General features: G+C 47.3%; 1 protein-coding gene across 3 annotated transcripts in view; it reads left to right on the forward strand.

Annotated features, from left to right (window-relative positions):
* Positions 1–25,474, forward strand: part of ZBTB16 (zinc finger and BTB domain containing 16) — a 198,741-nt gene that overhangs the window by 88,625 nt on the left and 84,642 nt on the right. For all 3 annotated transcript variants that reach the window (XM_011977032.1, XM_011977034.1, XM_011977033.1), the window contains one exon: positions 12,287–12,384. In XM_011977032.1, the coding sequence (XP_011832422.1) occupies positions 12,287–12,384 (98 nt within the window). The remainder of the gene's footprint in view (positions 1–12,286; positions 12,385–25,474) is intronic.

A 25,474-nucleotide genomic window follows, 5' to 3' on the forward strand; every position in this document is an offset into this window, starting at 1 on the left:
CTCGGTGCTCTTTGGGCCTGGAGTCAAGGGTGTTATGCATTTCCTGTGTGCTGGGCAGCCTTGCATGTAAGGAGCAAGAGGAGCACGCAAGCTGCCTGGTACTTTTCCCCATGAAAATGAGGCCCAGCAGGGAAGAGGATTCGTATTTGTTGCTTTTATTTTATTTTTCCTTTTATCTCCATGCCCACACGCTTGGACCGTCTCAGCATTGATAAATGTGTGCTCTCACAAACATGCACACAATCCCCTTTCTCTGGCCTGTGTTTGCCAGACACAAACACATACACACACACACACACACTCCCACGCACACTGGGCATGGACACCAATTGTAAACCTTGTCTTTGTGGCTCACCCTCCTTTTGCCACCAACCCCTGTCCTTTTCACACAAAGCTCCCTGTTGGGAAAACTCATAATTTTTACACCATACAGCCTTGACTGGCCATTGCTGGAATTACTGTCTCTTTGAAGTGCTTTCTGCTGGGGCATTTACAGGCCGTTTTAATTACCTGCAGCTTGCAAAGGGCCTTGCTCTGTCCCAGCCTTTGTTTGTTTGTTCTTTGCAAGGAGTCTGTGCAGAAAGGAATACAGCTGACTTCTTTTACAAAAAAGAAAAGGGGGAGAAAAAGAAGTTTGGGGAACCCTTAACAGAGCTTCTTGCCGCAGCCTGCTCTGGGACACCCTGCCCACTCTAACAAGCCCAAGAAGAGAGGCTCTCACCCTTGGCTGTCTTCTCAACAGGTTCCAGCACCGTGGGTCCCACTCCTGGAGCTTGCCTGGGATATTTTTGTTCATGCATTTTTGTTTTAATTATTATTATTAAGTATATTTTCAAGCTTTCTACCAGAGACAGGAGGGCTGTCAAATCATGTTTCCCTCACTGTTGACCAAATCAAAGCTGACTTCAGTTGAGCTAGGATCCCTTTTATATTTTCAAGTAAATCTGTTCAAGGAATGTGCGTTATTAAATTATTGAGTTTAGACATGGGCTGGAGGGTAGGAGTTGATATCACATACGTGAAAGCAGTGCCCACTTTGAGCTGTCTGGTGTTTTTCTTTCCTTTTCTTCATTTCTCACTTGATTCTCTAAAAGGAACTACATATAAATAGCATTCTTTGGGGTTTCTGTTAAACATGAGTGTAGCATGTCATGTCTGTAGATGAAGATGCTAGTTTACTAAAGAAGCCTCAGAACTGTATCCCCTTTTTCGGGGGCTTTTACAGCAGGGGGAATCTTTATTCATTTATTCACTTAGTCCAAAAATGTATTGAGAAATTGGAAACCTCATACATTGCTGATGGGAATGTAAAATGGTATAGCTGCTTTGGAAAACAGTCTGGCAGTTCCTTAAAAGGTTGAACATAGAGTTACCATATGAGCTGGCAATTCTGCTCCTAGGTATATACCCAAGAGAAGTGAAAACATATGTCCACACATAAAACTTGTACACAAATGTTCATAGCAGCATTATTCGTAATAGCCAAAAGGTCAAAACCACCAAATGTCCATCAACCGATGAATGATAAACAAAATGTGGTATATCCCTACAGAGGAACGAAGTACTGATACAAGCTATCATAGGAATGAAGCCTGAAAACATGCTGTGTGAGAGAAGCCAGACCCCAAAGGGGTGCATATTGTATGATACCATTTATATGAAATGTTCAAAATAGGCAAATCTGTAGAGGAAGATAGTACATTTGTGGTTGCCAAAGACTGGGGGCAGAGGGGAGTGGAGAGTGACTGCTCATGGGCACAAGGTTCCTTTTCAGGGTGATGAAAATATTCTGGAATTTGATAGTGATGATGGTTGCACAGTTCTATGAATATGCTACAAACCAGTGAATGGCGTACTTGACAAGGCTAAATTTTATGGTATGTGGAAAATATCGCAACAAAGCTATTTAGAAAAGTATACTGAATGCCTACTCTGTACAGCACACACTGGCATACTCTGAGGTTCTAGTGGATGGTTTCTGCCTTAATGTAACTTATAGTCTAGTAGAGATAAAGAATACTAATAAAAAATATATATAACTGAAAATTGTGTTAAATGTTATAGAGGAAATCAACAAAATGCAATGATGCAAAATTGTGTTGATGGACAACCTACCTAGATGGGCCGTGATTCAGGAGCAGCCTGACTTTACTGAAGTCCAGCAAACAGTAGGCGCTTAACAGATACAGGGTGAGTAGCAGTGGGACATGAGTCGGCATGCCTTCCCTGTAGGAGGTTATAAAGTCCCTGTGAAACTCACAGCCTGTCAGCGGACTCTGGGTGCCATCATTCAATTTACTTTTTTTCTTAGAGGCCTCTCTGTTCTTGTTTCTATTCAATTAGATTGGGAAAAGCCCGGGAATGTTCTCGGTGACTCCGTTTTACTGCTGGTTTTCCTGCCCGTTTCAGGGAAGGACTCTGGCTTAGGTAGGAATATGAAGGCAGACCCTGAGGTGAGAAGTCTGGCCATGTCTGCCTGTTTATATGGGCAAGTAAGTCATGTGGCCTCACTTTCCCCATCCACAAAATGGGCTCTATACTCTCCATGTTAGCCACAAGGTGGTTGAGATGATCCTCAGGAAGCCCTTTCAAAGTCAGACATGATCTATAAATGCATTACCTTCTTTATTATTAAAACCTCAGTTGGGGCTAGGCATGGTGGCTCATGCCTGTAATTCCAGCACTTTGGGAGGCTGAGGTGGGTGGATCGCTTGAGGTCAGGAGTTGCAGACAGCCTGGCCAATGAGGTGAAACCCCCTCTCTACTAAAAATTAAAAAAAAATTAGCTGGGCATGGTGGCGCTCGCCTGTAGTCTCAGCTACTCGGGAGGCTGAGGCATGAGAATCGCCTGAACCTGGGAGGCAGAGGTTGCAGTGAGCCAAGATCGTGCCACTGCACTCCAGCCTGGGTGACAGAGTGAGATTCCATCTTAAAAACAAAAACAAAACAAAAAAAGCCTCGGTTGACTAGGTATTCTTTTTTGCATTTTTCTAGAAGAAAAGAAGAAAGAACCAGTAAAGAAGCTAATACCTATTTGGCTTTTGCCTTTTTTCTTCATTAAAATGACGATAATGTTTACAGTGTGATTTGGTGCCCGTACAGGTAATCCGTTCAATCTCTTATCTTGTGTTCATAATTGATGTTTAGAGTGATAGCTTTCCAGCTCAGAATCCTCATAGAAAAGTAATTTAATTTTCAGTGTACCAAAGCAGAAAGAATGAGGCCATATACATTAAAAAGGTTTTCAGAATGGTTTAATTCCAGAGGAAATTTCTTCTCAGGCCTTTAATAAACCTCAGTTATTCTCAACAATCTCTTGAGTTTCCATGGCTGGTCCATGGGATCTGAAGGTAGCATTGTGGCTTCCTGGCTAGAGTGGAAACATATAAAAATGATCCTAGATAACCAGGAGACAACCCTTCCTCCACATGTATCCAGGCAAAACAAGGAGATAAAGGAAAAGTCTGTAGCTTTTTGAGAACTGTTTTCCCAGGAATTGGTTATTTGTGCTGGTTGAAAGCCTTGTACGGGAGAGGGAGAACAAAAACCCTGTTCATCCATAATCATAGTTTAATTCCCTTATAGGGCCTTTTAGGATCTGGAGAGAATATTTTGGATTTATTTTTGTTTCCCTTGGGCTGACATCATCAAGTATGCATCATGGTGCCCTGTTTTGGGTTTGGAAAAAGCTCAGAGAAGCTATAAATCTTTAAGGCATTTTACTATTTTTTCCTTTTCCTTTTCTAAAAGCATAACTTTTCTGGTCTCTTAAAAGAAAAAGAAAAAGAAAGGAAACTACAAAAGTGTGTATTGATCTCTTCCCCCTGGATCTTAACTGCCCTGGCTGTAATACCTTGCTTACATCTGCCAGGTTTTTGTGCAGTTTTGCAACATCTCCTTAATCCAGTGAGCATAAATAGAACATTTCAATCATATTTGGCTACCAGGAACTTCACAGATAAGCACGCTAAGACCTTGCTGAAAGAGACTGTATGAGATTGTGTGCGATAAGATCATCCTATAGCCCAGAGAACAAATGAAAAACTTTTGTTCTTGGTGAAATTTGTTGATAGAGATATTTCAAATAAATGACTTAGGAGAACTCAGTATTTTAAAACAAAGGACCGGTTACGTAACAGCCAGAAGCCCAGGCCTCCTGGTGCTCCGCCGCCATGAAGATCCCTCCTTGAGCAGTTGCTGCAGGGAGATTAGTGTGCCCCTTTGTCATTTCTGACATTGTATTTTAGCACTGGCAGGCAGCCTTATCAGAAAGTGCTGTACGTGGTGTGGTCATGGCCCCAGGGAATGCCGTTGTCCTTCCTCATATTTTCAAGGCTCAGGACAGTTCCCTCCACTCTTCAGTCAGCTCCAGATTGGCCTTCATCCAGGCCAAGGCAGGATGCATAGGATGCATGACTTTCTTTCTTTCTTTTTTTTTGAGATGGATTCTCGTCTGTCACCTAGGCTGGAGTGCAGTGGCGCCATCTTGGCTCACTGCAACCTCCGCCTCGTGGGTTCAAGTGATTCTCCTGCCTCAGCCTCCTGAGTAGCTGGGACTACAGGCATCTGCTACTATGCCTGGCTATTTTTTTGGATTTTTAGTAGAGGTGGAGTTTCACCATGTTAGCCAGGATGGTCTCGATCTCCTGACCTTGTTATCCGCCGGTCACGGCCTCCCAAAGTGTTAGGATTACAGGCGTGAGCCACTGCGCCCGGCTGCATGGCATTCTTTCTAAGAATCTCATAGAGAGCTTCTCTTTTGGACAGTAGGGGAAACTGTTCTTTGACTGGTGTGTGTGTGTGTGTGTGCGCGTGCGTCTGTGCGTGTCTGCATATGTGTGTACACAGGGTGAGTTTTTTCCACCTCTACATTTTTCTCTTCCGATTCCCTTTCTTGTTTGTTTGCTCATTCAATCAACAAAAATGAGCCCCTGCTATGTTCTGAGGTCAGCAAGGAAGACTGAGAGGACGAATCTGGTATGGACTCTTATGCAGGAGATCTAATCCAGCCAGCACAGACCCATGTCAGCCCCACAGCCTTTCAGTTTTGTAAACCTGATTGGAAAGAGCCGAAGAAGCCATCTAACTCCACCTTTGCATTGCTGCAGAGGTGTCAAGTGAAATCTAGAGAAACTAAGTGGTTTGGCCAAGGTTATTTAATGGACATCTGCACAGCTGGAGTGAAAGCTGGGTCCCCTGCACTCAGTCCAATGTATATATATGTACACATATATACACGGTCAATATACCACTTTTTTAAAGGTGATTCTTAAGAAAACACAGCTGGTTTGGTATTTTTCTCCCCCTCCCTTTAAATGGCTCCAGAACAACCAAATGGCCACTGTCTTCCATAACTCTCCTGGTCTGGATCCCCAGCAGGGAGGCACCTGCTGTGTGCTCCCAAAACCTGCAGCATGGAAGGTGTTAACTAGCACTCAGTTAGTTCTTGGTTGTTTTTCTTAATCTGTTGTTTGAAATCCTTGACTTTTATTGGTATATTTACTTTATGGCATACATAAAGAGCTGTATTAAAAAATAAATTGTGTTGTAAAAGCATTCGGTAATGTTTATTAATATTGACTAGTCAGGGAGCAACAAACTCTATTGCTAGAAGGATAATTTGTGATAATACCCGCTAAGCATTCACAGCTTGTCAAATGACTATCTAATCTCAACATTTAAAAAAAGTGGGCAAAAGGGTAATTTCTCTTATGCCTTAAGAAAATGAAAGTGACCCATTCCCCAGCCAACATTAGAATGATTGCTGCTTTTTCTGCCCTGGGATACCAGGCCTCCTCTCTGGTTCCGGGCAGTCCCAGGGCTAGATTTTAGTAGTCAGGTGTCCCTTTGTCTTAGGGTGGTTGGAAATTGCTTCACTAGCAATAGCTTCTCATATATCTGTTCCAGCTGCCTAAATCTGTTCTGAGGCCATAAAAGACAGAGATAAAGACCTAGTGCTTGCCCCCACAGAGTGTATAGTCTTAAGGAACTTATAAATGGTTTAGTCTTGAATCTTGAACTTAATATTCCTACAAAATATGTAAGGAGAATGACACTGGGTGTGACTAATGGCCTACTTAGCCTGGAATGTGGCACTTTTGGTGGCACGAAGAGACATTCCTTGGGAAGACATGATGTCACCCTTAGAAGGAAGGGAACATTCCCCAGAGTATCCTGATGCCCTATGAATAACATAGTCTGGCTTAGGGTGGAGGCCGCTAGTAGAACAGATTCTGTTTAGAGTATTCCTTTCCCACAAAAAGACACATGGAAAGTACAGGAGAATTAGGCTGGGCATAGTGGCTCATGCCTATAATCTCAGCACTTTGGGAGGCTGAGATGGGAGGATCACTTGAGCCCAGGAGTTCAAGACCAGCCCAGGCAACATAGCAAGACCTCGTCTCTATTAAAAAGAATTTTTAAAAAAAGAAAGTACAGGAGAATGGACTGAATATGGAAACACTCTGCAGTGTCCCTGGAAGTTGCTCTGGGGAGGAAATACTGATAGCCTCATAACTTTTCGTTCATCCCTTCCTCTTAAAATTAGAGCACAGAATGGCATTGACTATTTCACCTTTCCTTTGTCATTTGAATTAAAGGTAAATGGACATTGAAAGTGTGTGTTTGACTAAAAGGTCTAAGGAGGAAGAGTGAGCCCATTACTAAAGTACTTAAGCTTTCCCTTTACTCAATTATGTGTCTACTTGGAAAGGTGAATGAGGCTAGGGCGAGGTTCTCTTATCACTGAGCTTAGGAGTCGGTTGCTTTTGAGGCTGAGAGCACTGGCAGAGCTCCATAAGGGGACCTACCTTATACTGTCCCCACGTGGGGCCCAAGTCTGCATGTCAGCACCAACTGCCCAGGTCCTGCTCGAGAGGACCAGGAAATTTGCATGGTAGCTGGGTAAGTAGATGATCCTGGAGAGTGTTGGTTCTCATGGGGATGGCAGACATTTTGGAGAGGAGAGAATCATTTAGGTCATGGCTTGGATCTTACAGAATCTCCCATCTGCTTCCTATCTATTCTGAGTACCCCTCTGAAGCACTGAGAAGGTCAAATTTATGGTCACGGGATCAGAAAGGGGTAGTCATAGGATCAAAAAGCCCAAAGCGTCGGGGTGACTTTTGCACTAATGAGGTCAAATTGATGGTCGTAGAACCAGAAAGCAAAACCATAGAACCAGAAAGCAAAAATCCAAAGCACTGGGGTGACTTTTGTGTGGAGTGGCTTCATACCTACAATAGGGTGAGTTTGGAAGGACCTTATATACTGCATTGATGTGGTCTGAGTGTTGGTTCAGAGGATGGATCAGTTAGGCTGAAAACAAGGACAACATCATCTTATAAATACCCTTACAGGATGGATTTCCCACTTTATTTTTCCTTATTCAAAGACAGGAGAGAGCAGTGGGTAGTCCAGCTGTGGAGCCCTCCCATTCACTTTTCCCAATTACAGGTCCTAGTTCCCCATGCTGGTCTTTCCAGCAAAACTCACAGGTCAGACAATTTCAACCCTTGGATTACTGAAACTGAGGTTTCTTTCTCTAAACCTTCCCTGCCTGTTGGTCTGCTCCAACTTGAGCATTTGCCCCTGGGCTCAGGAACCTGGGAAGCAATGTGACATTGGCAGTGCTAGGACATGAACCTCTCTTTTTCAGCTAGGCAGTGCTGCTGGGCTTTTCCCTTTAACACCTGGTAGTGCAGTGAGCTCTTCTCATAGCCTTCACCCCTTGGTCCCTGGCTGCATAGGACAGAAGTGGGCCGAGCTTACCCTGCAGCGAGTAGACATGGTGAATGCCCCCTTGGGGGTCAACTGTTGTGGTCAGCTCTCTCTGGAAGCTGAAGCTGAAGGTAGGGAGGATGGAGTATGGCTTGGGTCTCTCCTCGCTGCCATTTATGCTGCTGTTGCTGTTCTAGGTAGGCTAGGTTGATCAAGGTTTATCCTGAAGATGACAGGTTGGTCTAATGGCTTCATGCTTCTATGCAGTAGCCATTAGCCTTCCTTGTATGGACTTTAGGAGCCACAGGACAGGGTCCAGTTTTGAATTGGAGGCCGCCTATGAAGCTGTTGTACTTGAAATATTGTTAGGATGAGCAAAGGAATGCCATAGATGCCACTTTACAGAGCGGGATTTCTCCAACATCCTTGATCAATCCCTTTTGAACGAGGCCTCATGAGGAAAGGAAATATAGGCATGGTCTCTGCCATTATGGAGTTTGTACTCTAAACCAGATGAAATCTTTATGAGTTTTCAGACTCACAGTGGCACAGAAATGGTTCAAATGATGAGCTTGTATCTTGCTAGCTTCGTTTGACTAGTGAGAGTTGTGTAGTTGAAAACCAGTGAGAAGGAATGAATTCTTCTCTTCAGTTACTTGTTAAAAGGTTCAGATTTGTTTAGCTTGAATTTCTCATAATGATTCAGCTTTCTTGAGAAAATAGAAACTTGTTAGAGGTTAATGTGTTCTTTGTCTTTTTGGACATAAGTGAAAATCTGTTACGTGCAAGGTGTGAGTTTACCTAATGAGCCACTAAGAGTTGGGGAGAACTTGAGTCTGTTCCCCAGGAATGGAGAGTGAGGACCTGAAGCATATGGGGCAATGGAATCTCCACTGAGTATAGGACGGAGATGCGTGGGCTGTACTAGAACTGGGTTACTTTCAAAATGGTGTTCAGCAAGGTAGCTTCTTCTCAGCGAAGAGAGTGTGAAAACTCTACCACCAACTAAGGCAGTGTGCAGTAAGGTGCAAACATGTCCCCAGATGTCTTCCTTTCCTGTCACAGTGGAGGCTGATAATCTCAGATGGCCACGTGCAATTAAACCTCATGAAAAGACAGGACTAGATTGGGAAGATGTGAGTATGTGGTAAGGAAGAAGGAGGTGGATAGAATTTCCATTTTGATCTAAATGCTTTGCAGTTGCATAATGTGGTGATGGTAGTGGTGGGAGGTTGTGGTCTAAAGAGGGAATAGACTGTGAGTTCACACGAATTTGCACTTTTGCTCCAGGAACCAGTTGGAATTCTATTTCCACATTGGCTGTTCTGCAGACTGTGCCATGGAGAGTCTGCTGGTAGCCAGGTCGCTCAAATGCACTGAAATTCTCCACCATTATTTTCTTTGAATTAGGAGAAGCCTTCACTTTTCCACATTCTTCCTTTGGTATATGAACAAAAATTAAAGATATGAGCAAACCACTGCTGGGCTCTGTTGAACTCCTGGGCCTGTGAGGTTGTTCCCTTTTACTCTAATGAACTTTGTGTGCTTTGCCCAGGTCTCTCTGCCAGTGAGGAAAGACCTTTGCCCTTGTACTTCATGTGGAATCACATGGACATGACCATATTAATCTCTGGTAACCTGTATGGGGCACTGAGTTAGTGGGTCAGTTGCAGGGCAGTCACCTTACCCTGAGGATTAGACAGGATAGGACACCCGGGTCTCTGAAGGCAGGGAAATGCATGACAACAGAGTCATTCCGAGGACAGGCTGGTGGTAACTTCTGGAAGTTTCTTTCACTGAAAGACAAATAGCAAGTGAGTGAAGGAGGAAACTCAGGCCACTTGGAATAGATTTTAAATGACCAGATTGCTGGGATTGGGTCTAGAGGTTTGCTTGGGCAATCCTAGCCTGGCTGCCTCAGTGTCAGAGGACATCACAGTGCACTGTAACTAGTGGGACGTGGCTCAGGGAGAATAATAGTGCCCCTTAGAGGACCACCTTGTAGGCTAGGTAAAAGAATATGGGTAAAAGACTTTGGAATGATAAAATTTTGTCTCCATTCAAAATATTTGATGTGATCTACATCACTTTATAGGTGATCCAATGCAGAGAGATTGTGATAGCATGACTTGTCCAATGTTAATGGCCGAGTCAGGTGGGAGGATGCAGATCTTCTGGCTGCTGGCTGGGCATTCTTCTCTGTACTCTGCCACCTCTGTAGTAAAAGGGCAAGTGCCTGTCATCTTTCACACCAAGCTGATCCAGTTGGCCAAGATAAGCCACTTCCACCAATTGCCGGGCAAATCCATTCACAGCTAAAGAAAAGGCAATGGTGTTACCCAGACCGAGAGTGTTTATCATGGTGAGGGATTTGATCTGGAACCCTCAGGGAGAAGAGATGGGAGCCCCAGAGGGAAGTTTAGCCTGGCGGTGGCTCCTAAATCTGAAGACCGGTCACTTTAGTGTCCTTTTGGAAAATAAATACAAATGGGTATTCGTCCTCCTGTTCCTCTTGACAGCCACCCCTGAGAAGTGAGCACCCCAGGAGCTAACAAACCCCTGGTGAAGAAAAGGATGAAAATAAACTGAAACCCTTATGTTACCATCCACCAGATTTTACCATGACTGTGTGCGCGTTCACCTGCTGAACCCTTTGTGAATAGAGCCTTTACCACTCTATAGAACATCTCTTAGAAAAGCAAGTATCTTTCATGCCTGGGCAAGTGACAGGAATACTCCACCATTGTGTGTGTTTGCATGCACTCACATACCTAGGTACGTGGTTTAAAAGATACTTTGTCCAAAATGCTATTAGGACATGTCCCAGTGCCCAGCATTGTGAAATCTATTTAGAGTTAAGAATGTTCAGTTAAAATGTTCTGTACTGTTAATATTTCCCAATTTGGGTGGATCAGCGTGGCAAGGAGCAAGAGAACATGGAGGGGGTGGTACCCCTACAGTGTCATAGATAAGGGTGTGTGTGTGTATGTGTTTGTGATTGAGAAATCATTTGTCTTTGGCAAGTAGGGAAAGGGAAAGCATGCAAACAAAACAATGTGATTGAGAAAGAGCTCTGTGGAGAGAACTTTGTGTGATCCCTATCAGAAGGCCGCCCACAGTGGATACCGTATGCTGGTCCCCATGCTGCGGGAGCCCATTGACTGTGGCGCTAAAGAGCCTCACCTGGGTCTTGACACACTGCTGGCTTGTCATTCTGGGACTTGGAAGATGGTGGCAGTGGGTGGCTCGGTTTTGCTACCATCTAGATGCTGCCAGCTTGAGTGTGTGATACTCCCTCTGCCCACCTGCAGTTTTATCTGTTGTCAGTACCAACTCTCCAGCCTTTTACTACGGTCTTAACACGTCAACATTTTGATGGAGATGGAGGGCCTTGTTTTCTCTTCTGCCTGCTCCACCGCCCACAGATCCTGCTTCTGGCTGCCACATCTGCCCTGTCCTGAGGGCCAAGGCCCCTGGGGAAGTTGCGGGGATGGTGCAGAGACTGGGGCGGAGGTGGAGGCCGGATCCTGGATCTGGCGATAGCATGTATGGGCCTGACAACAGGAGTGTGGGTGGGCGGCAGCTTGGAGCCTCTCCCCAGTGCTCGGCTCCCTGTTGGCGCACCCGGTTCCCTGCATCTTACCATCTCCCGTGCTGGCTCGTGACTGAGCCAGGGATCTGGTGGGAGAGGCCCCGGGTTGGGAGTTGGGATGGGAGCACTGCTGCAGTTTGGGCCTGTGACTGGTTGTTACTGAGACCTCGGTCTTCCCAGGGGTGATGACATGGGACCTGTCCACCTCACAGAATCATAGTGATGGCAAAATGAGAGAATGTGTATGAAGAGCCACAGATGACTACAACCACCCTACATTTATAGAATGATGTTATCCAGTTTCTTGAAACTCTGCTTTCTGCTGGGGCAAGACAGAGGGAAGACACTTCTAAAGCCGAGCCTTAGGGGAAAGCTGTGCATGTTGGGGCGGGTCACTGCAGTCCTAAGAACATCTGGATGCCAGAGAAAGAAGTATCTTGTGTCTATAAGGGCATTAATTTATTCATAGGCTTGTTCAGAGCCTCCTTTATGTCAGTCACTGTAGTGGAAGTTGGAGGTAGGAGAGAGAAAAGATACAGGTATAGCCCTCCTGGGTCTAATGGGCTTGTTCACAGTCACCACTCGGGGAAGGCAGTGCTGTACAGAGGTGAGCAGAGGCTGCGGGCCTCCTATGAGGTCTGTGCTGGTTTGACAGTGAGCATTATGTCCGTCTGACTGTCCTGGGTGTTTCATCCTTTCTCCCTCTGGAAATGGATCTGATTTTTTTTCTTGGTCCATGTGCCAGTGGTAAAGCCCATGGACAAGACCAGGAATGGGTGCTTCACTGGCAGCAGTCCCTGGGCAGAGGGCATGATTTACGCTGTCTGAGGATCCAGGGATGGGTTTCCATCGGTGCCCTCCTGCTCCCTTCCGCCTGTCACCTGCCGGAGGGGTGGCTGCCAAGCCAGGTGGTGGATGGCTGTGCCTCCTGTCCAGCCAGAGCAGCAGCAACCTCTCTTTTCCTTTCCCTTACAGGAAGCTGCACAGTGGGATGAAGACGTACGGGTGCGAGCTCTGCGGGAAGCGGTTCCTGGATAGTTTGCGGCTGAGAATGCACTTACTGGCTCATTCAGGTAGGCAAGGTCGCCTTAGTGACCCGTTCAGATACAGGCAACTATCTCCTGCCTGCCTTCCCCCCTAGTGAGAGCCTGCTGCAGCCTGCATGTCCCCACTGCCAGCTGGGGCCCTGGTCTATCTTGTTCCCTGGACCCTCCCTCCAGGCTCATGACACAGAAGATCCATCCTGATGGTGGGGCTACCTGGATGAACCCACCTTCAAGCTCTCCTGGGTTTCCTAGGCATCACTGGTAACCAGTGCCCCGTGTGATCTACCTTCCAAAGTAGACTGCAGTTTCATTAGCGAAACAGTCGTGGAATTAAGTTCTCGCTGTCTAATGAATCTGACTATTGGGTTCACATTATACAGGAGCCTTTAATTAAATAGATATAGAAAGGTTGGAACACAAAGCTAGTTATAGCCTGCTGTCTTTTGCAAGTTAATTTTATCCAATTCTAGTGAGGTCGACTGGGTGGCTGCTGGTAATTTTGCTCATGTTTGGGCAAAGCTGCTCTGCTTCACGAGGCCTGGAATGGGGAGAAGCACCTGACATTTGGCAGGCCTGGGTGTTCTTGGTGGAGGGAAGGATCTAGCAGGTCTGATGCGGTGGCTTTGAGGCCTAGGTCACCTGACTTTAGTTGTGGAGGCCTCAGTTCTTCTTTGCCAGGCACATATTCTCTTCCCTTTAATTCCCTTGCCTTCCAACCTTGGAGTCATTTTTTAGGGGAGAAGAGAGGGCTGTTGTTTCATTTGGTCTTGTCTTCTCCTCATGTAGGCCAAGGCCTGCCTCTCCTTTCCCCATATTGGCTCCAGAAACTGGCCCTCCAAGCAGTTTGGCATTTGTGAAATGGGCTTCGGGGTTGGGCAGACAAAGGTTCAAATCCTGTTTGTGATATGTGCTGTGTGAACTTAGCTACATTCATCTTGTGAACCTCAGTTTCTGCATTTGTCAAGTGCTGGTGTTGTTAACATATAATTTTTTGGAGGATTAGGTGACAGAATAGATGTTGAAGGCATCTGTAGTAAGCCGCTGGCATGCAGTTGGCATTTAATAAATGTTAACGGTTTCTGCTTGCACCTTCCTCCCTCATCCTTGTTTCTGAGCCTGTTGCCCCGGAGGCGTGTCCCCATCCGCTGGTTCCCTGCCTGCCTGGCCGCTTGTACTCTCTTTCCCCTGAGCCCATCATGTGTACAGTTGTGGAATTGCTCTTCGGTCGCTTTTTCTGCTTCAGCTCACCACTGCCTTGCTGCAGGGCCCATGTGGTTCTGCATTGTGTTGGATGTGGCCTCTCCCCCTGGCCCTCATGGCCCTTCCTAAAGTGTCCTAACTCTTTCTCACTTCCCGTTCTTCCCTCTTCCAGGCGCAGGGATTTGTCCACAGCAGGCAGCTGGCAGCTATCTATCTCGGCGCGTCTACTGTCCCCATGTCTTCGTGCATTCTGTGTCTCCTTCCTGTGGGCCCTCCCTACCCGGCCCCTGGCTCCCCTCAATCATCCTCCTCCTGCCCACTTGTCTCACCTCGGCCCAGAGCCCTAACTTCCAGGCATTCCCGCGTCCGGATCTGCTTGGCACTCACGTATACTTTTTCTTCTGTTTTAGTGACTTACACCTTGTATCTTTGAGCTTCCCTTCAGCTTTGTACGCTACTTAAGGTTCAGGGTGTGGCGAGTTTCATGACCTGTCTGCCTACCAGGTTGGTTACCCTTCCCTTGCTTTCTTGGTCTTGATTTTTTTCTGCTTTAGTTCACCACTGCCTTACTGCAAAGTGTGGCACGTCCTGCCCTAGACCCTTGTGTGGCGCTGGGCACTTTTAGGGCAGCGCACTTCTAGCCTATTGGTAAAGCCTCTTTGCCCTTTCAGCCCCAGTAAGCATCCTTTCTTATTACCCTTTCCTTGAGTCCAGTGCTCTAGCCAGACTCATCTTCTTGGTTTGCTTCATGAGCTTGTTGCTTTCTGAGCTCTGTGGCTTTGTTTGCCCCATTCTGTCTACTTGGAATAACCCATCTCCCATCTTCCCAGATCTTCCAAGGTCCCTTCCATGATGCCGTTCCCAGCTGTTCCCCACCTCCAGCCAGAAGCGATCGTGCCTTCTCTGTGCCCGTATTTCTTCATTTGAAACTATTTTTGGGTGCAGTTTTTCTTCTGTGTTACAGTTATTTATGGACTTGCCTTATCTCCCTTACTTGGGAGGCGGGGTTACATGGTGGAAGAAATCTGGACACCTACCTACTGCTGATGTGATCTGGGGCAAGAACCATAAGCTCTTACAGCCTCAGTATCCTCATCTGTAAAATGAAAATATTTAACGCTATCTCAGAGAAGCTGTGAGGCTCACTTTGAATACATACCACCATGCCTAACATGTAATGGGGTCAGATCCTGTCTGCATTATATCCAGCACACTGCCTGGTACATTATTGGTGCCAGCAAGTATTTGTTGAGTGAATGATGCAGCCTGGGAGGCCGATGAACAGGGAAACTCCGCTCTCCGGACAAGTCCCTCCTATGGTAGGAACTGTTTATGTCCCAAGGACTCACTGGAGGGGGCAGCCAGGAGCCCCTGGCTCATATTGTATCCCTCTTCCAGGCAGTGTGACCCAGTGTGAGTTAGCCAGTGTCTCTGCTGTGAATCACACATCAGCGGTATTGGTGGGCTGGTGGGAGCGGCTGCAGAGAGGAAAGGGCTGCTTGCATACTCATGTCAGGTAGGCCCGGTATCCCCAGTTCAGACAAGAGCATGACTTTGAGCAACTACCCTGCGGAGCTGGCAGTTGCCTGGGGAAGCTGACTTTGGTCCCACCTAAGATGCTGCTTCCAGATCCCCTGATCTCATATGGCTGCTCCAGAGGCTTTGGGAGTTGGGTCCTGTTTTCCTAGTTTTTCCTTTCCATGCCTGTCTTACTGGGCACTGAAGGCCGATTGTGTCCAATGATTTGTCCCTCTGCTAGTCACTTGCCAGTGCCCTTGGAAAGGATGATTTGATGATTAGACAGGTGTGATGAGTCATAGTCGTGTTTTAATTCACTCTTGCAGATAGCTCCCAGCCTACATTCTGATATTTCTATTCTTTTTTTCTTTCTGTTGTCTGGCATACTCCTCACCCCCCCGTGCTGAGAGGTCTTCAAAATAAAATAGCACAAAGGGCTTAGTGAGGCTAGAGGCTACTCTATTTCCTGAATTTTTTGGCCCCTGTTAAACAGGCCCTGGGGGCCTCTGCAGTGACCTGGCCTTGTTGGGGAGTTGGGGTCAGAGGCCTGGGCTGGTGCCGTTGGGTCTTCTTACAGATTCCAGTGCTGGTTTACATGTTCTGATGCCTACTCCCAGATGCCTGAACACAGAACTAGGTGATGTTTTAGGGGAGACATTGAATTAGATGATGTGAGGTTTTCCTGCTGCTCTAGTTCGAAGGCTCCATGAAGAAAGCGGACAGTGAGAATGGGTGCACCAGGTCTGTAGAGTAGACCCATTCTACAGAAGGTGACCAAGGGTTGAAGCAGCCCACAGCCTGGAAGAACAGTAGTTGCTCCAGAATCCTAGGTGGGGGGTGGAGGGGCAGGGGTGGCACTATTTTTTTTTTTTTTTTTAAAAAGGGGCAGGCTGTGGAGAAACGAGTCCAGGATCTGGGTAGGGGTCGTGGTTGCCCCCTTAAATGTTGCCACCCTTGCACTGGCACATTCCTGCTGTTTTCTTCTGCTCAGCGGAGCTGAACGGCGCTCACTTCCTGGCTAGCTCTGCGTGCTGCCCCACCCCCTCTTGGCTAGCATTGCCTGTGTTTGTTATTGTAGTTCTGGCTCCAGGCCAGGCCTGGCTGGGAGCCAGACTTGTGGGTACAGTATGTACAGTGAGTGCTGAGCCAAGTTTGTCATCATACACGATTAATTTTTTTTTTCTAATCTGGTTGGGGTGGGGTGAAGGAGGAGGCAAGAAAATAGTTTCTCTGATGCTTGAGAATAGGCCGCATTGAATTCCGCAGAGATGTCATTTCTGAAAGGGAGACAGCGCTCCGGCTTGTTCTTCCTTCACAGTTTTTCCTCTTTTCTCTTCCTGTCGTCCTCCTCTCCTCTTCATTTCCCTATCACACGAAATCAGCCTATAGGAGATCGACAATGCAGTTCTTATTTTCAGTGACTAGAATACTAACATTACACTCCTAAATCAGTTTTCATTGTGTTGAAATTGACAATTTGTTTAATTAGAAGTTTGCCCTGTAGGAGGCCCTTCTGAGACACAGTGCCTTCCCTTTTTCTCTCTCCCTTACTTTCTGTTTTTAGGGTTTGTTTTAAAGACCCTAAATGATAGTAGTGAATTTCAGTTTAATTGAAGTTTTAATTTCAATTTGAATGTGTGAACTAATCAAGTGTTTATGAGCTATACCTGATGATCACAATAAGTTTAGCCATCAGTAACCGAACTCATTAACTAATGAGATGATCTGGCCAGGCCCTGCATTCTCAGAGGTGGTTTTGGGGGTCAGAAGGGTTTGTGTATTGGGGAAAGAGGCTTGGGGTGGGAAGAGAGATGGCCTCCAAGGCTTTGCAAAGCTGGCCCTGGTGGAGGGTGAAGCTTGGGTGTAGGACTGTGGCCCCTCCCCTTCCTGTGTCCCAGGAAGACTGTGTCCCTCCTCACCCTCTGCTACCTTACCCCTTATGGGGATCTGGCCTTGAAGCATCTATGGATCCACTGTCTCTTTGCCACTCCTTGTTGTAACATGAGAAGTGATTCCTAGCTCTGAGATGTCTATGCAGAGGCCACAGACACATGCAGTGACTCAAGTTGGTTCTGAGATGGGCCAGTGTAAGGTTTCCCATTAGGTAGATTTCCCACAGCTTGGCTTAACGTCCTGGTGGCTTATAAGTGAGCATGCCTAGAACTGCTTGTCCCTATTTTTGACTCGGCTGCATACGATTAGGGTTTGAGTATTCATGTGGCCTGCTTCTATTCTGGGAGTGTCATTCATTTTTGGAACCAGAGGATATTTAATAAGCACGAATTGTGTGTCAGGCTCTGTGCACTTAACAGTGAAGACTTCTACAGCATCCCTGCCCTCAAGGAGCTTAAGTCTAGAGTGGGAGATGAGTATGACTATACAGTCATCATACAAGATGGTAATGTGTGCAAAGTGCTAAGAAATCTAGGAGAAAGTCGGAGTAGGAGGGTGTTTTGTGCCAGAGGGTAACAGAACAGCATTTTGAAAGGACTCGGTGAGGGGAAGCCCAAGCCACCTGTGGAGGTGGGTGGTGTAACCTGCGAGTGTAGACTGAGCCTGCAGGGAGAGAGCAGAGTGCAGGGTTTAGAGGAGATGGAGGAGATACATCTATGGAAGGAGTAGCAAAATGATCTGCATTCTCCCTGAAGCACTGGAGAGCCACTGAAGGACTGAGTAAGAAGTTGACACATTTTTGTGTCTGGAATAGAAGGGACTGTTGGGCTTTTTTATATATACTAGGCTAGAATATAGGGTGAATAAAGCCCCTTGGAGAACATGAAGACTGGTCATCTATGTTGGGGTGTAGCTGGAGTGTTGAGAGGCCTGTGCCTTCTGTGCTGGTTAGGGCCATGTGGCCTCATTCTGCCAGGTGGGAGGCCCCATCCTTCCGCTCCTCTCTTGCCCTTGTCGGGCACTCTAAGCCCTGGCTATTGAGGAGCGTCCCTGAGACAAGGCTCTTCCCCAGAGTCAGAGCCATGGGGAAAGAATGAGGGCTTTCGTTGATAGATTTTCTGATTTCATCAGCAGCATAGAGTGGCTGGGGCTTATCACCTGGGACCTGGGGTCACCCTTCTGGCAGGGAAAAGGGCTGGAGGGGTCCGCAAGATTGGATCTCTTAGACTTTCCTCTGTCGTGGTTGGATGGAAGAAAAAAAGCATTACAAGATGGCAAAGATCTGTGGGTTGTCCTTGTTCTGTTTTATTTATTTATTCTTTTTTGGAGCACTGAGCTGTGGGTTTCAGTTTCTTCTTCTCAAAGATAGAGAAGGTGGGGGAAGAGAGGTAGCTGGAAAATTCCCTGTGACTGGGAGGAGATGGAGTGAGGTGGTCCCCACGCTGATGACTGGAGAGCTGCCTTTGAGTCCAAAGATGGCTCCCCATCACCTTGTCTGTCCTCCCATTCACCTCTCTCCTCTCAGATTAGGTATCTGCTCAGAGAAAGAGACTGGGGGCTGTCCAGGCCAATCCATGCACCCTCTGCCCAGTCTCCAGTCAATACCAGCTTTCCCTTGTGGTTAGCTTCCTACCACCAGGGCAAGCCCGGGAGATGACCAGGAAGAAACTTTGTTCATGTTCCTCGACTCCCTCCACATTCCTGATGTGGGGGGAACCTTTGGTTTTTGGGTCAAGGAATTGGAGAAGATCAGATGGGGCTGGCTCAGAGGCTGGGCTGCCCTCCCTTCGGTCCGCATGGGTGATGCGGATGCAGAGAGAGGAAAGGGTGAAGGGAGCCACTTTCCCCCCGCTTGCTCTTGAACACACTTCTCTTTCTCTCTCTCTCTCCCTACTCTGAACTTGGCTTGCTTCCCGAACTTTTTCCCAGAGTGGTGTCGTCACTGGCCTGCCGGCAGGTCTGGATGTTCTGCCAGCATTCCAGAGAGTTTATGATCGCTTGCAGATGCGCCTCCAAGAACACACTGTACCCAAAGCAGAAATTAATGCAGGCTTGACTACCGTCCAAGCCCATACACGGGAGAGAGGAAAAAGAAAACAAAAACTGTTTAATGCTGTTTATAAATTATACACTAGCTGATGAAAAATACATTTCTTGCCTCTCCCCTTTTACTCTCCACCCCCCACCCGTCCTCAGTCCCCCCCACCCCCACCCCCGCCCCTCTCGCTTTCTGCCTCAAGAGCCTACACTGAGACCAGAAGAATATGGTTTTGCTTTTTAGCTCCTGTTTTGGCTGGGATCCGAAACCCTGCTGCTGATTCACAGCCAGAGTATTTTTCCCCTTTACCTGATGAAATATACTGATTTTCCAGCCCAGATGGGGTGTTTTTGGTTTTGTTGTCTGGGTTGTTTTTGTGTTTTTTGGTTTTTGTTTTTTGGCCAGGGATTGTGTTTACAGCAAGTATCAGGTTCCGTGACGGTGCTGGGTGCGATGCTGGCCCCAGGGCAGATAAATCCCCCACATAACTGCCACCTGAGTGCTGCGGTTATGTGCCTGGGTCCCCCGGCCCTAGTCAGGCCAGCTGAACCGAGAAAGTTGGGAAAGTTCATTGCAGGTCATGGTTTTAAACAGTGTTTTCACCAGTTCTCTCCCACCCCTTCACCTACAGCCCCTGTGTGAAGAGGGGGTTCACATGTCCCTGCCCCCAAATACACATGCCTCTGTCTCCATATGGTGCCTTAGCAGGGGTTGGGGAAGCTTGTTCCATCTACCCCTCTGGATCCCAGCCTCTCCTCCCACCACGCAAACCCCCCATCCCAATTTATTCTATAAATTCGTTTCCACATTATGTCTATCCATTTACATGGCTTTTGTGTTTTTTAATACTGCTAATGTTTATCATTTGCCCAACAGGCTCGACAGATTTTGCTTCCTGTAGAGCATCGAGGCTTTAGAGCCCCCTCGTTGCTAAGTAGCAGTCTCCCTGTACTGTAATGGGCTGATTTTGTATTCTGTTCAGCGCTGTATCTTATTTTTGTATGCAAGACAAAGTGTTTTGATGGAGGACGATTGCGGCAGTGTCTGGAGGCTGTTTGGAGTTTTATGGGCTGTACAGTACACTGTGTGCTCTCTGAACAGAACACAGGCTGTTGAATTTTGGATTGGATTTGTCATTTTTCCCCCCTCAGAGAGGAGCCTGTCAGATAGAACATTACTTTGAGGGTGGAGGGAAGAAAGTGGAAATTATGTAATAACCTTCTTCCTTCTCCCTCTCTCGATGATTTTTCTATCTCAGCATAGGGTGGTTTCTTCCACACATACCCTCTCTCATGCCACCACATGATTTTGCACAGCTAGAGGATGACGGTCTTATTAGGAAATGAATGGTGCCCTAGAGGGATGGATGCTAGGACATCTGCCTGTCTGCCATTGATTCTCCTAGTCTCCCTTTCCTCTCCTTTGCTCCTTCCATCCTTCCTACATTCTGGGCTGGCCCTTGTTATTGTCTGAGGATGGATAGATAAGGGGTTATTGGGGAGGGATATTTACATGGGATCAACCTGATAGTGGCAGTGCCATTTCTGATTTCCAGGGTCTTTTCGTCTTCTCTTGGCTTCGCAGACGCACACCCTGCTGGAAGGGTTCTTAGGAGGCCTGGCCTTGCTTTCTCTTGCCCTTGGCCCCATTTCCCAGCCCTCTAACCAGGGTGGGCCTGGGTCTCTGTATCCAGGCTGTGCCCAAGGGGCCCCACCCTGCTTTAGGCATCCATCACGCTACTGTGGCTCTTACTTTCAGTGCTCTCGTCCAGGTCTCTGTGGTGGCAGGTATTTATTTTTCAGCTCTTCTCTTCTTCTATTTCTCCCCAGTCTGCTTTCATCTCACTTCATCTCTTTGTCCCTGTCCTTTGTGTCTGTGTCAGCCTTGGCCTTTTCTTGACACTCTTGTGTATTTTCTGTCTTCCTTCTTATGTCTTCATCTGTCTTTGTCTCCATCTGTCTTGGTTGGTCTTTTCTCTGTCTCTGTCTTTGTCTCTGTCTCTCCCTGCCTCCCTGTCTCCCTGTCCTAACCCACCACCTCAAAGTGTTTTTAGCTTGGAAGCTGGGCAGTGGTTGGAATGGAAAACAAAATGTCACTCTGGCCCAGAGGTCTCCCCGGAGGGGAGGACTCTTGAGCCGGTGTCCCTAGAATGCTCCCAGCAACTAGAACCTCGTGTGCTCTTGTCCCTTGCCTCTCAGGGGCCAGAGTGGGGCTTCTCTGGCTTGGCCCCTGCTTTTCCTAGGTCCCTGGATGTTCCCAGCAAACCCCAGTTGTGTTGAGGATGGGCAAGTAGTTGAGCAGGGTTAGACTCTGCAAGGCCCTTATTGGACTTTGCTGGTACTGTGCTCGCCTGGGCCTGTACTGTGCACCTGAGTGCAGGACTCAGCAGCCGCCCTCATGTACTCATGCCCTGGCAAAGTGCCTGGCACATAGGAGTGTTGTGCACTGATAGTATTTGTCGAATAAATGAATATCCTGTTATAAAAGTATTTGTACTACTAGGGCAGATCTGGGTTTGGTGGGGCCTGAAGAGTACTCAGTTTTGGGTGCTGTCCCTCAGAAAAGGATTATAAATACCAAGTGTTAGAACCCCTCTCAGGGAAGGGGTCAGTGCCAGGGAGAGGCCTGAAGCTTCAGCCTTACTGGCTTCCGGGAGAACAGGTCTCGGTGAGCCACTTGACAGGTTGCTGTGAGGGGTGCCACTTGGAACTACTGAGTGGGGTGGCTCAGGGCTGAAGATAGGAGGGTGACATCTGCCCAGCTCTGGGGACCTTCAGAGCCCGGGACATCTGTGCTCACAGGCCTCAGGTTTATGTTCCACAGAGGTCAGGCCAAATCCTCCTGCCTTCGGTAAATGGCTGCAGGTCGCAGTGGGCCTGCCTGGAAACATCATGGTATTTCACACGCTCTTCTCAGTGAGGCTGCTTGGTAGGGATGGACCCTGAGTTTCAGCTCACCCAGAGCCACCAGGTAGGCAGCCACTGTTGGTAGCATCCTGGCCTCCACACTGACTCTCGGTGACTGTTAATGAAATGGTATGGCATCCACTCCTCTCCCAGGTGTTCAGCTGCCTAGGTCTGTGGCTGGGGCTCTGCTGCCTTCTTGGGGCAGTAGAACTGCAAGTATGGTGGGGCAGAGGACTGGTCTATATGTGTGTATGTGTGTGTGTGTAACCATGAGGGAGAGGGGGCCTGGAAGTGATGGAAGGTGTTTGCAGACATCTGGGCATCTGTTCTGTGGAGCTTGCAGACTCGTCCATTAACTGAGGTTGGTGAAGATTGCAGGATTAGACAGTCCTCTGGGTAGAGGGACTCACTTGTTGGAGGGTATGGAAAAGCTGCAGTGATATTCCTAGAAATGGGGACAGAGTCCTCATCAGAACACCATGTGTGCATGTGTGTGTTTGTGTGTGCAAGCATGGGAAAAAAGAGATTGAGAAGAAGCATTTACATGAAATACTCAAATTTGTTCCTTTGCTGTAATGGGCCCGCACAGACCATTACCTTGAAGATTTAAAAACTAAATGAGCTCATCATATCAAGTGACTTCCACCGACATTCATGCTTGATTGCAAAGCCTGCTTTACCTTTGAATTTCAACTTCATTGTTTGTTATTAATTCTCAGATGGTGGTGGTGTGTTTCTACCTTTTGGATTCAGCCGTGAAAATGTTGATTTTGTGTGATGGATGTGAACATTTCTCAACAAGACCCCACGGAAGAACCTTTTCATTTTAAAAATAGCCCCATGACCTTTAGGGCTTAGACTGGAGTTTCTGAGGAATCCAGTGGGCTGAGGCAAGACTTGGGTTGACTTGAGAGGGGGCAGAAGTTTGTATTTTTTTAATTTAATAATTTGAGTTTCATATGAATGATTCTGTGCTCTGTGCAATACTATGCATTTTCATAACTGTCTCTTTCACTTTGGGTAAAGGAAGGGAGGGAAAAAATAACAGCAGCAGCATTCTGTGGGCAAAGGAAGAAAACAAGAGAATGGGGCAGAGAACAGGCTAAATTTAAAATTGTAATTGGCTGACTTCCACTGGCTTGCGGGTGTTTTAATGACTCATAATAACTTCATTTAAAACCAGCTGAGCAGAAAATAGATTGGAGAGGAGCCTCGGGCCATTATGGATTTGTGGGTTTTTTTTTTTTTTTTTTTTTTTTGACAAGCTTGGTTTTCAGCAGCCAGGAAGCCTCTCAGAGAGGGCTTGGCTGTGTTCTCTCTCTCTCTCTCTCTCTCTCTGAGGGTTGGTGGTCTGCCCAGGAGAGATTGTATAGAAAACAGGGCGAGTTGTTTTTTTTTTTTTTTAAACTCTTCCTCCCCCCCTCTTTTTTTTTTTTTTTTTAACTGATTAAAAATAGATGCCTTGAGGTATTATTTTAGCATCAGTAGGATTTTTTTTCACCTTTGATGTGGTAAATGGAACATAAATAAAATTGTTTTTGAAATTACTGAATTAATTAGGTAGTAAAGCAACTACAATGCGTAAATGTCCTTGGCCGTCTGGTTTTTCTTCCTAACCCTGATCTATATTTGTAGGGCGTTCCCTTTTCTCCCCAACCCCCTCCTCCTCTCTCAGCAACCCCTCCTTCCTCTGAGCCCGAACCTTCCCTTAGAATGGCAAGATTCTTTTATCATCCCGGCAACAGCTCAATGGTTTTCTAAAAATCTGTAGTATTTTGACAGTATTGGTTCTATCTGGTTGTCTGGTCAGCTCCACGAGTTTTGGGACTTGCCAGAAAAGGCTTTAACCTGCCTCTAGTTGTTTTAAATAGGTCCTGCCTGTTTCCCGTGCCAGGACTGGTGCCCCACCCGCGAGTGTTCCTTTTTCTCTTCTCTTTTGAAAAGTCAGCCGACTCAGCCCTAGGATGCGTCTGTCTGGGCAAGACGAGAGGCCGCCCCCCGTCTGATCGCTCTTAGCCATTGATCTGTCCCCCTCTTACAGCACCTGTCACCTTCTTTGTTACACAGCTATTTATTTGCTTGGCCTTTTTTGCCTACTAGACTCTAAGTTTCTTGAGAACATGTGATTTGTGTCCCCTTATACTACCTTGCTTAGTAACCCAAATGGTGGTTATAACTCAGTCATTTGAAAAATAACCTAATGGGTGAGTGAACAGGCGTGCACGTGGTAAGGAACAGACCTGAGATGCTGCCTGCTTCCCTCCAGCCCCAGGAGTCAGCAATCTGGATGAGAAGACAAGGATGGAAGGCGGGGACCTTGTCAGTAGTATGCTCTGTTGCATCCTCACAGCCGGACACATAGCAGGCTCTCAGGAAATATCTGTTGAAGAGTTGAAGCGCTCAGGATGCGTGGTTTGGATGCAGGAAGGAGAGAAAGACATTTATTGAAACTTGCTGTGTTCCAGGCACAGTGCTGTGTGGTCTGCATATCTGAACTCAATCTTTCTTCAACTTTGGAAGACAGATATGCCGATTCTGTTTTGCAGATGAGGACAGTAAAGAGTTAACTTGCCTAAGATCATAAAGCTAGAAAGTAGCAGGGCTGGACTCAAACCTCCCTCTCTTTCTCTCTCCTTCCACCCTGCATCTTGCTTTTCTACTATAGTATAGCATGCTGCTATACCTAGCCCCTGGCCTTATGCTGTATGAGTGCCTAAATGCCTGCTTCTCTGTTTGTAGAGGTAACCAATCTCTCAAACTGGGGAGCTAAGACCAGGAAGGCCCTGTGCCCAAGGGTCCTGGGGGTGGGGAGGGTGGCATAGTAATTGGCTACTGCCTGAGTGCCTTGCACCTGTGCCACCAGGAGCAGGTGTGGCTTATTAGCCTCTTCCTGTTCTGCCAGAGGAGCATGTGTTCAGTGGTTGTGAGTTGTGGCTGTGAGTTCTCCACAGTGCCTTATAGGGTTGGGCATAGGAGGGTTCTGGGAGCATTGCAGGAGGGTCTGTGGGTTAGTGTGTGGCCCTCCCACCCAGGGAGAGCTTGACTGTGTCATGCCCCCCACTCCTCCTTTCCACGACCCTGCCACGTAGAGAGGCGGGGTAGGAGGAGAGAGCTGCCTGCGGTCCCTCCTGCATGGTGATGCAACGGGGTGCTCTGCTTCTGGCACACACAGCCTGTGATGCTGGCGTGGGGTGAAAGGGGCAGCTGACCTGTGCTGCAGCCCAGAAATGTGAGAGCTGTGACCACTTGGGCTGTTACTAGCACCTTAGACTTCAGGCGTCTTGGAGTATGACACGTCAGGAAGGTTGTGGCCTCCCTGACCTTTCAGAGTATGTCCAGTGACGCTGGACCGTTTGACATGAGGCTGGTTATGTCCGTTCTCTGACAGCCTCATCTTCCCCAGGCACACGCTGGGGATGCTGGAGCTTTCTCTGGGGAGCGAAACATCAGCCAAATGGGAACCAGATGGTGAAGGGTGAGCAGCAGAGAAACCTCGATGACTACTCTGGGTCACACGTGTGGCCCTCTTTTGTGGGAAATCGTTTGTGAAGTCATTCATCAG

This window comes from Mandrillus leucophaeus, unplaced genomic scaffold, assembly GCF_000951045.1.
Source record: "Mandrillus leucophaeus isolate KB7577 unplaced genomic scaffold, Mleu.le_1.0 Scaffold172, whole genome shotgun sequence".
NCBI classification, from domain to species: Eukaryota; Metazoa; Chordata; class Mammalia; order Primates; family Cercopithecidae; genus Mandrillus; species Mandrillus leucophaeus.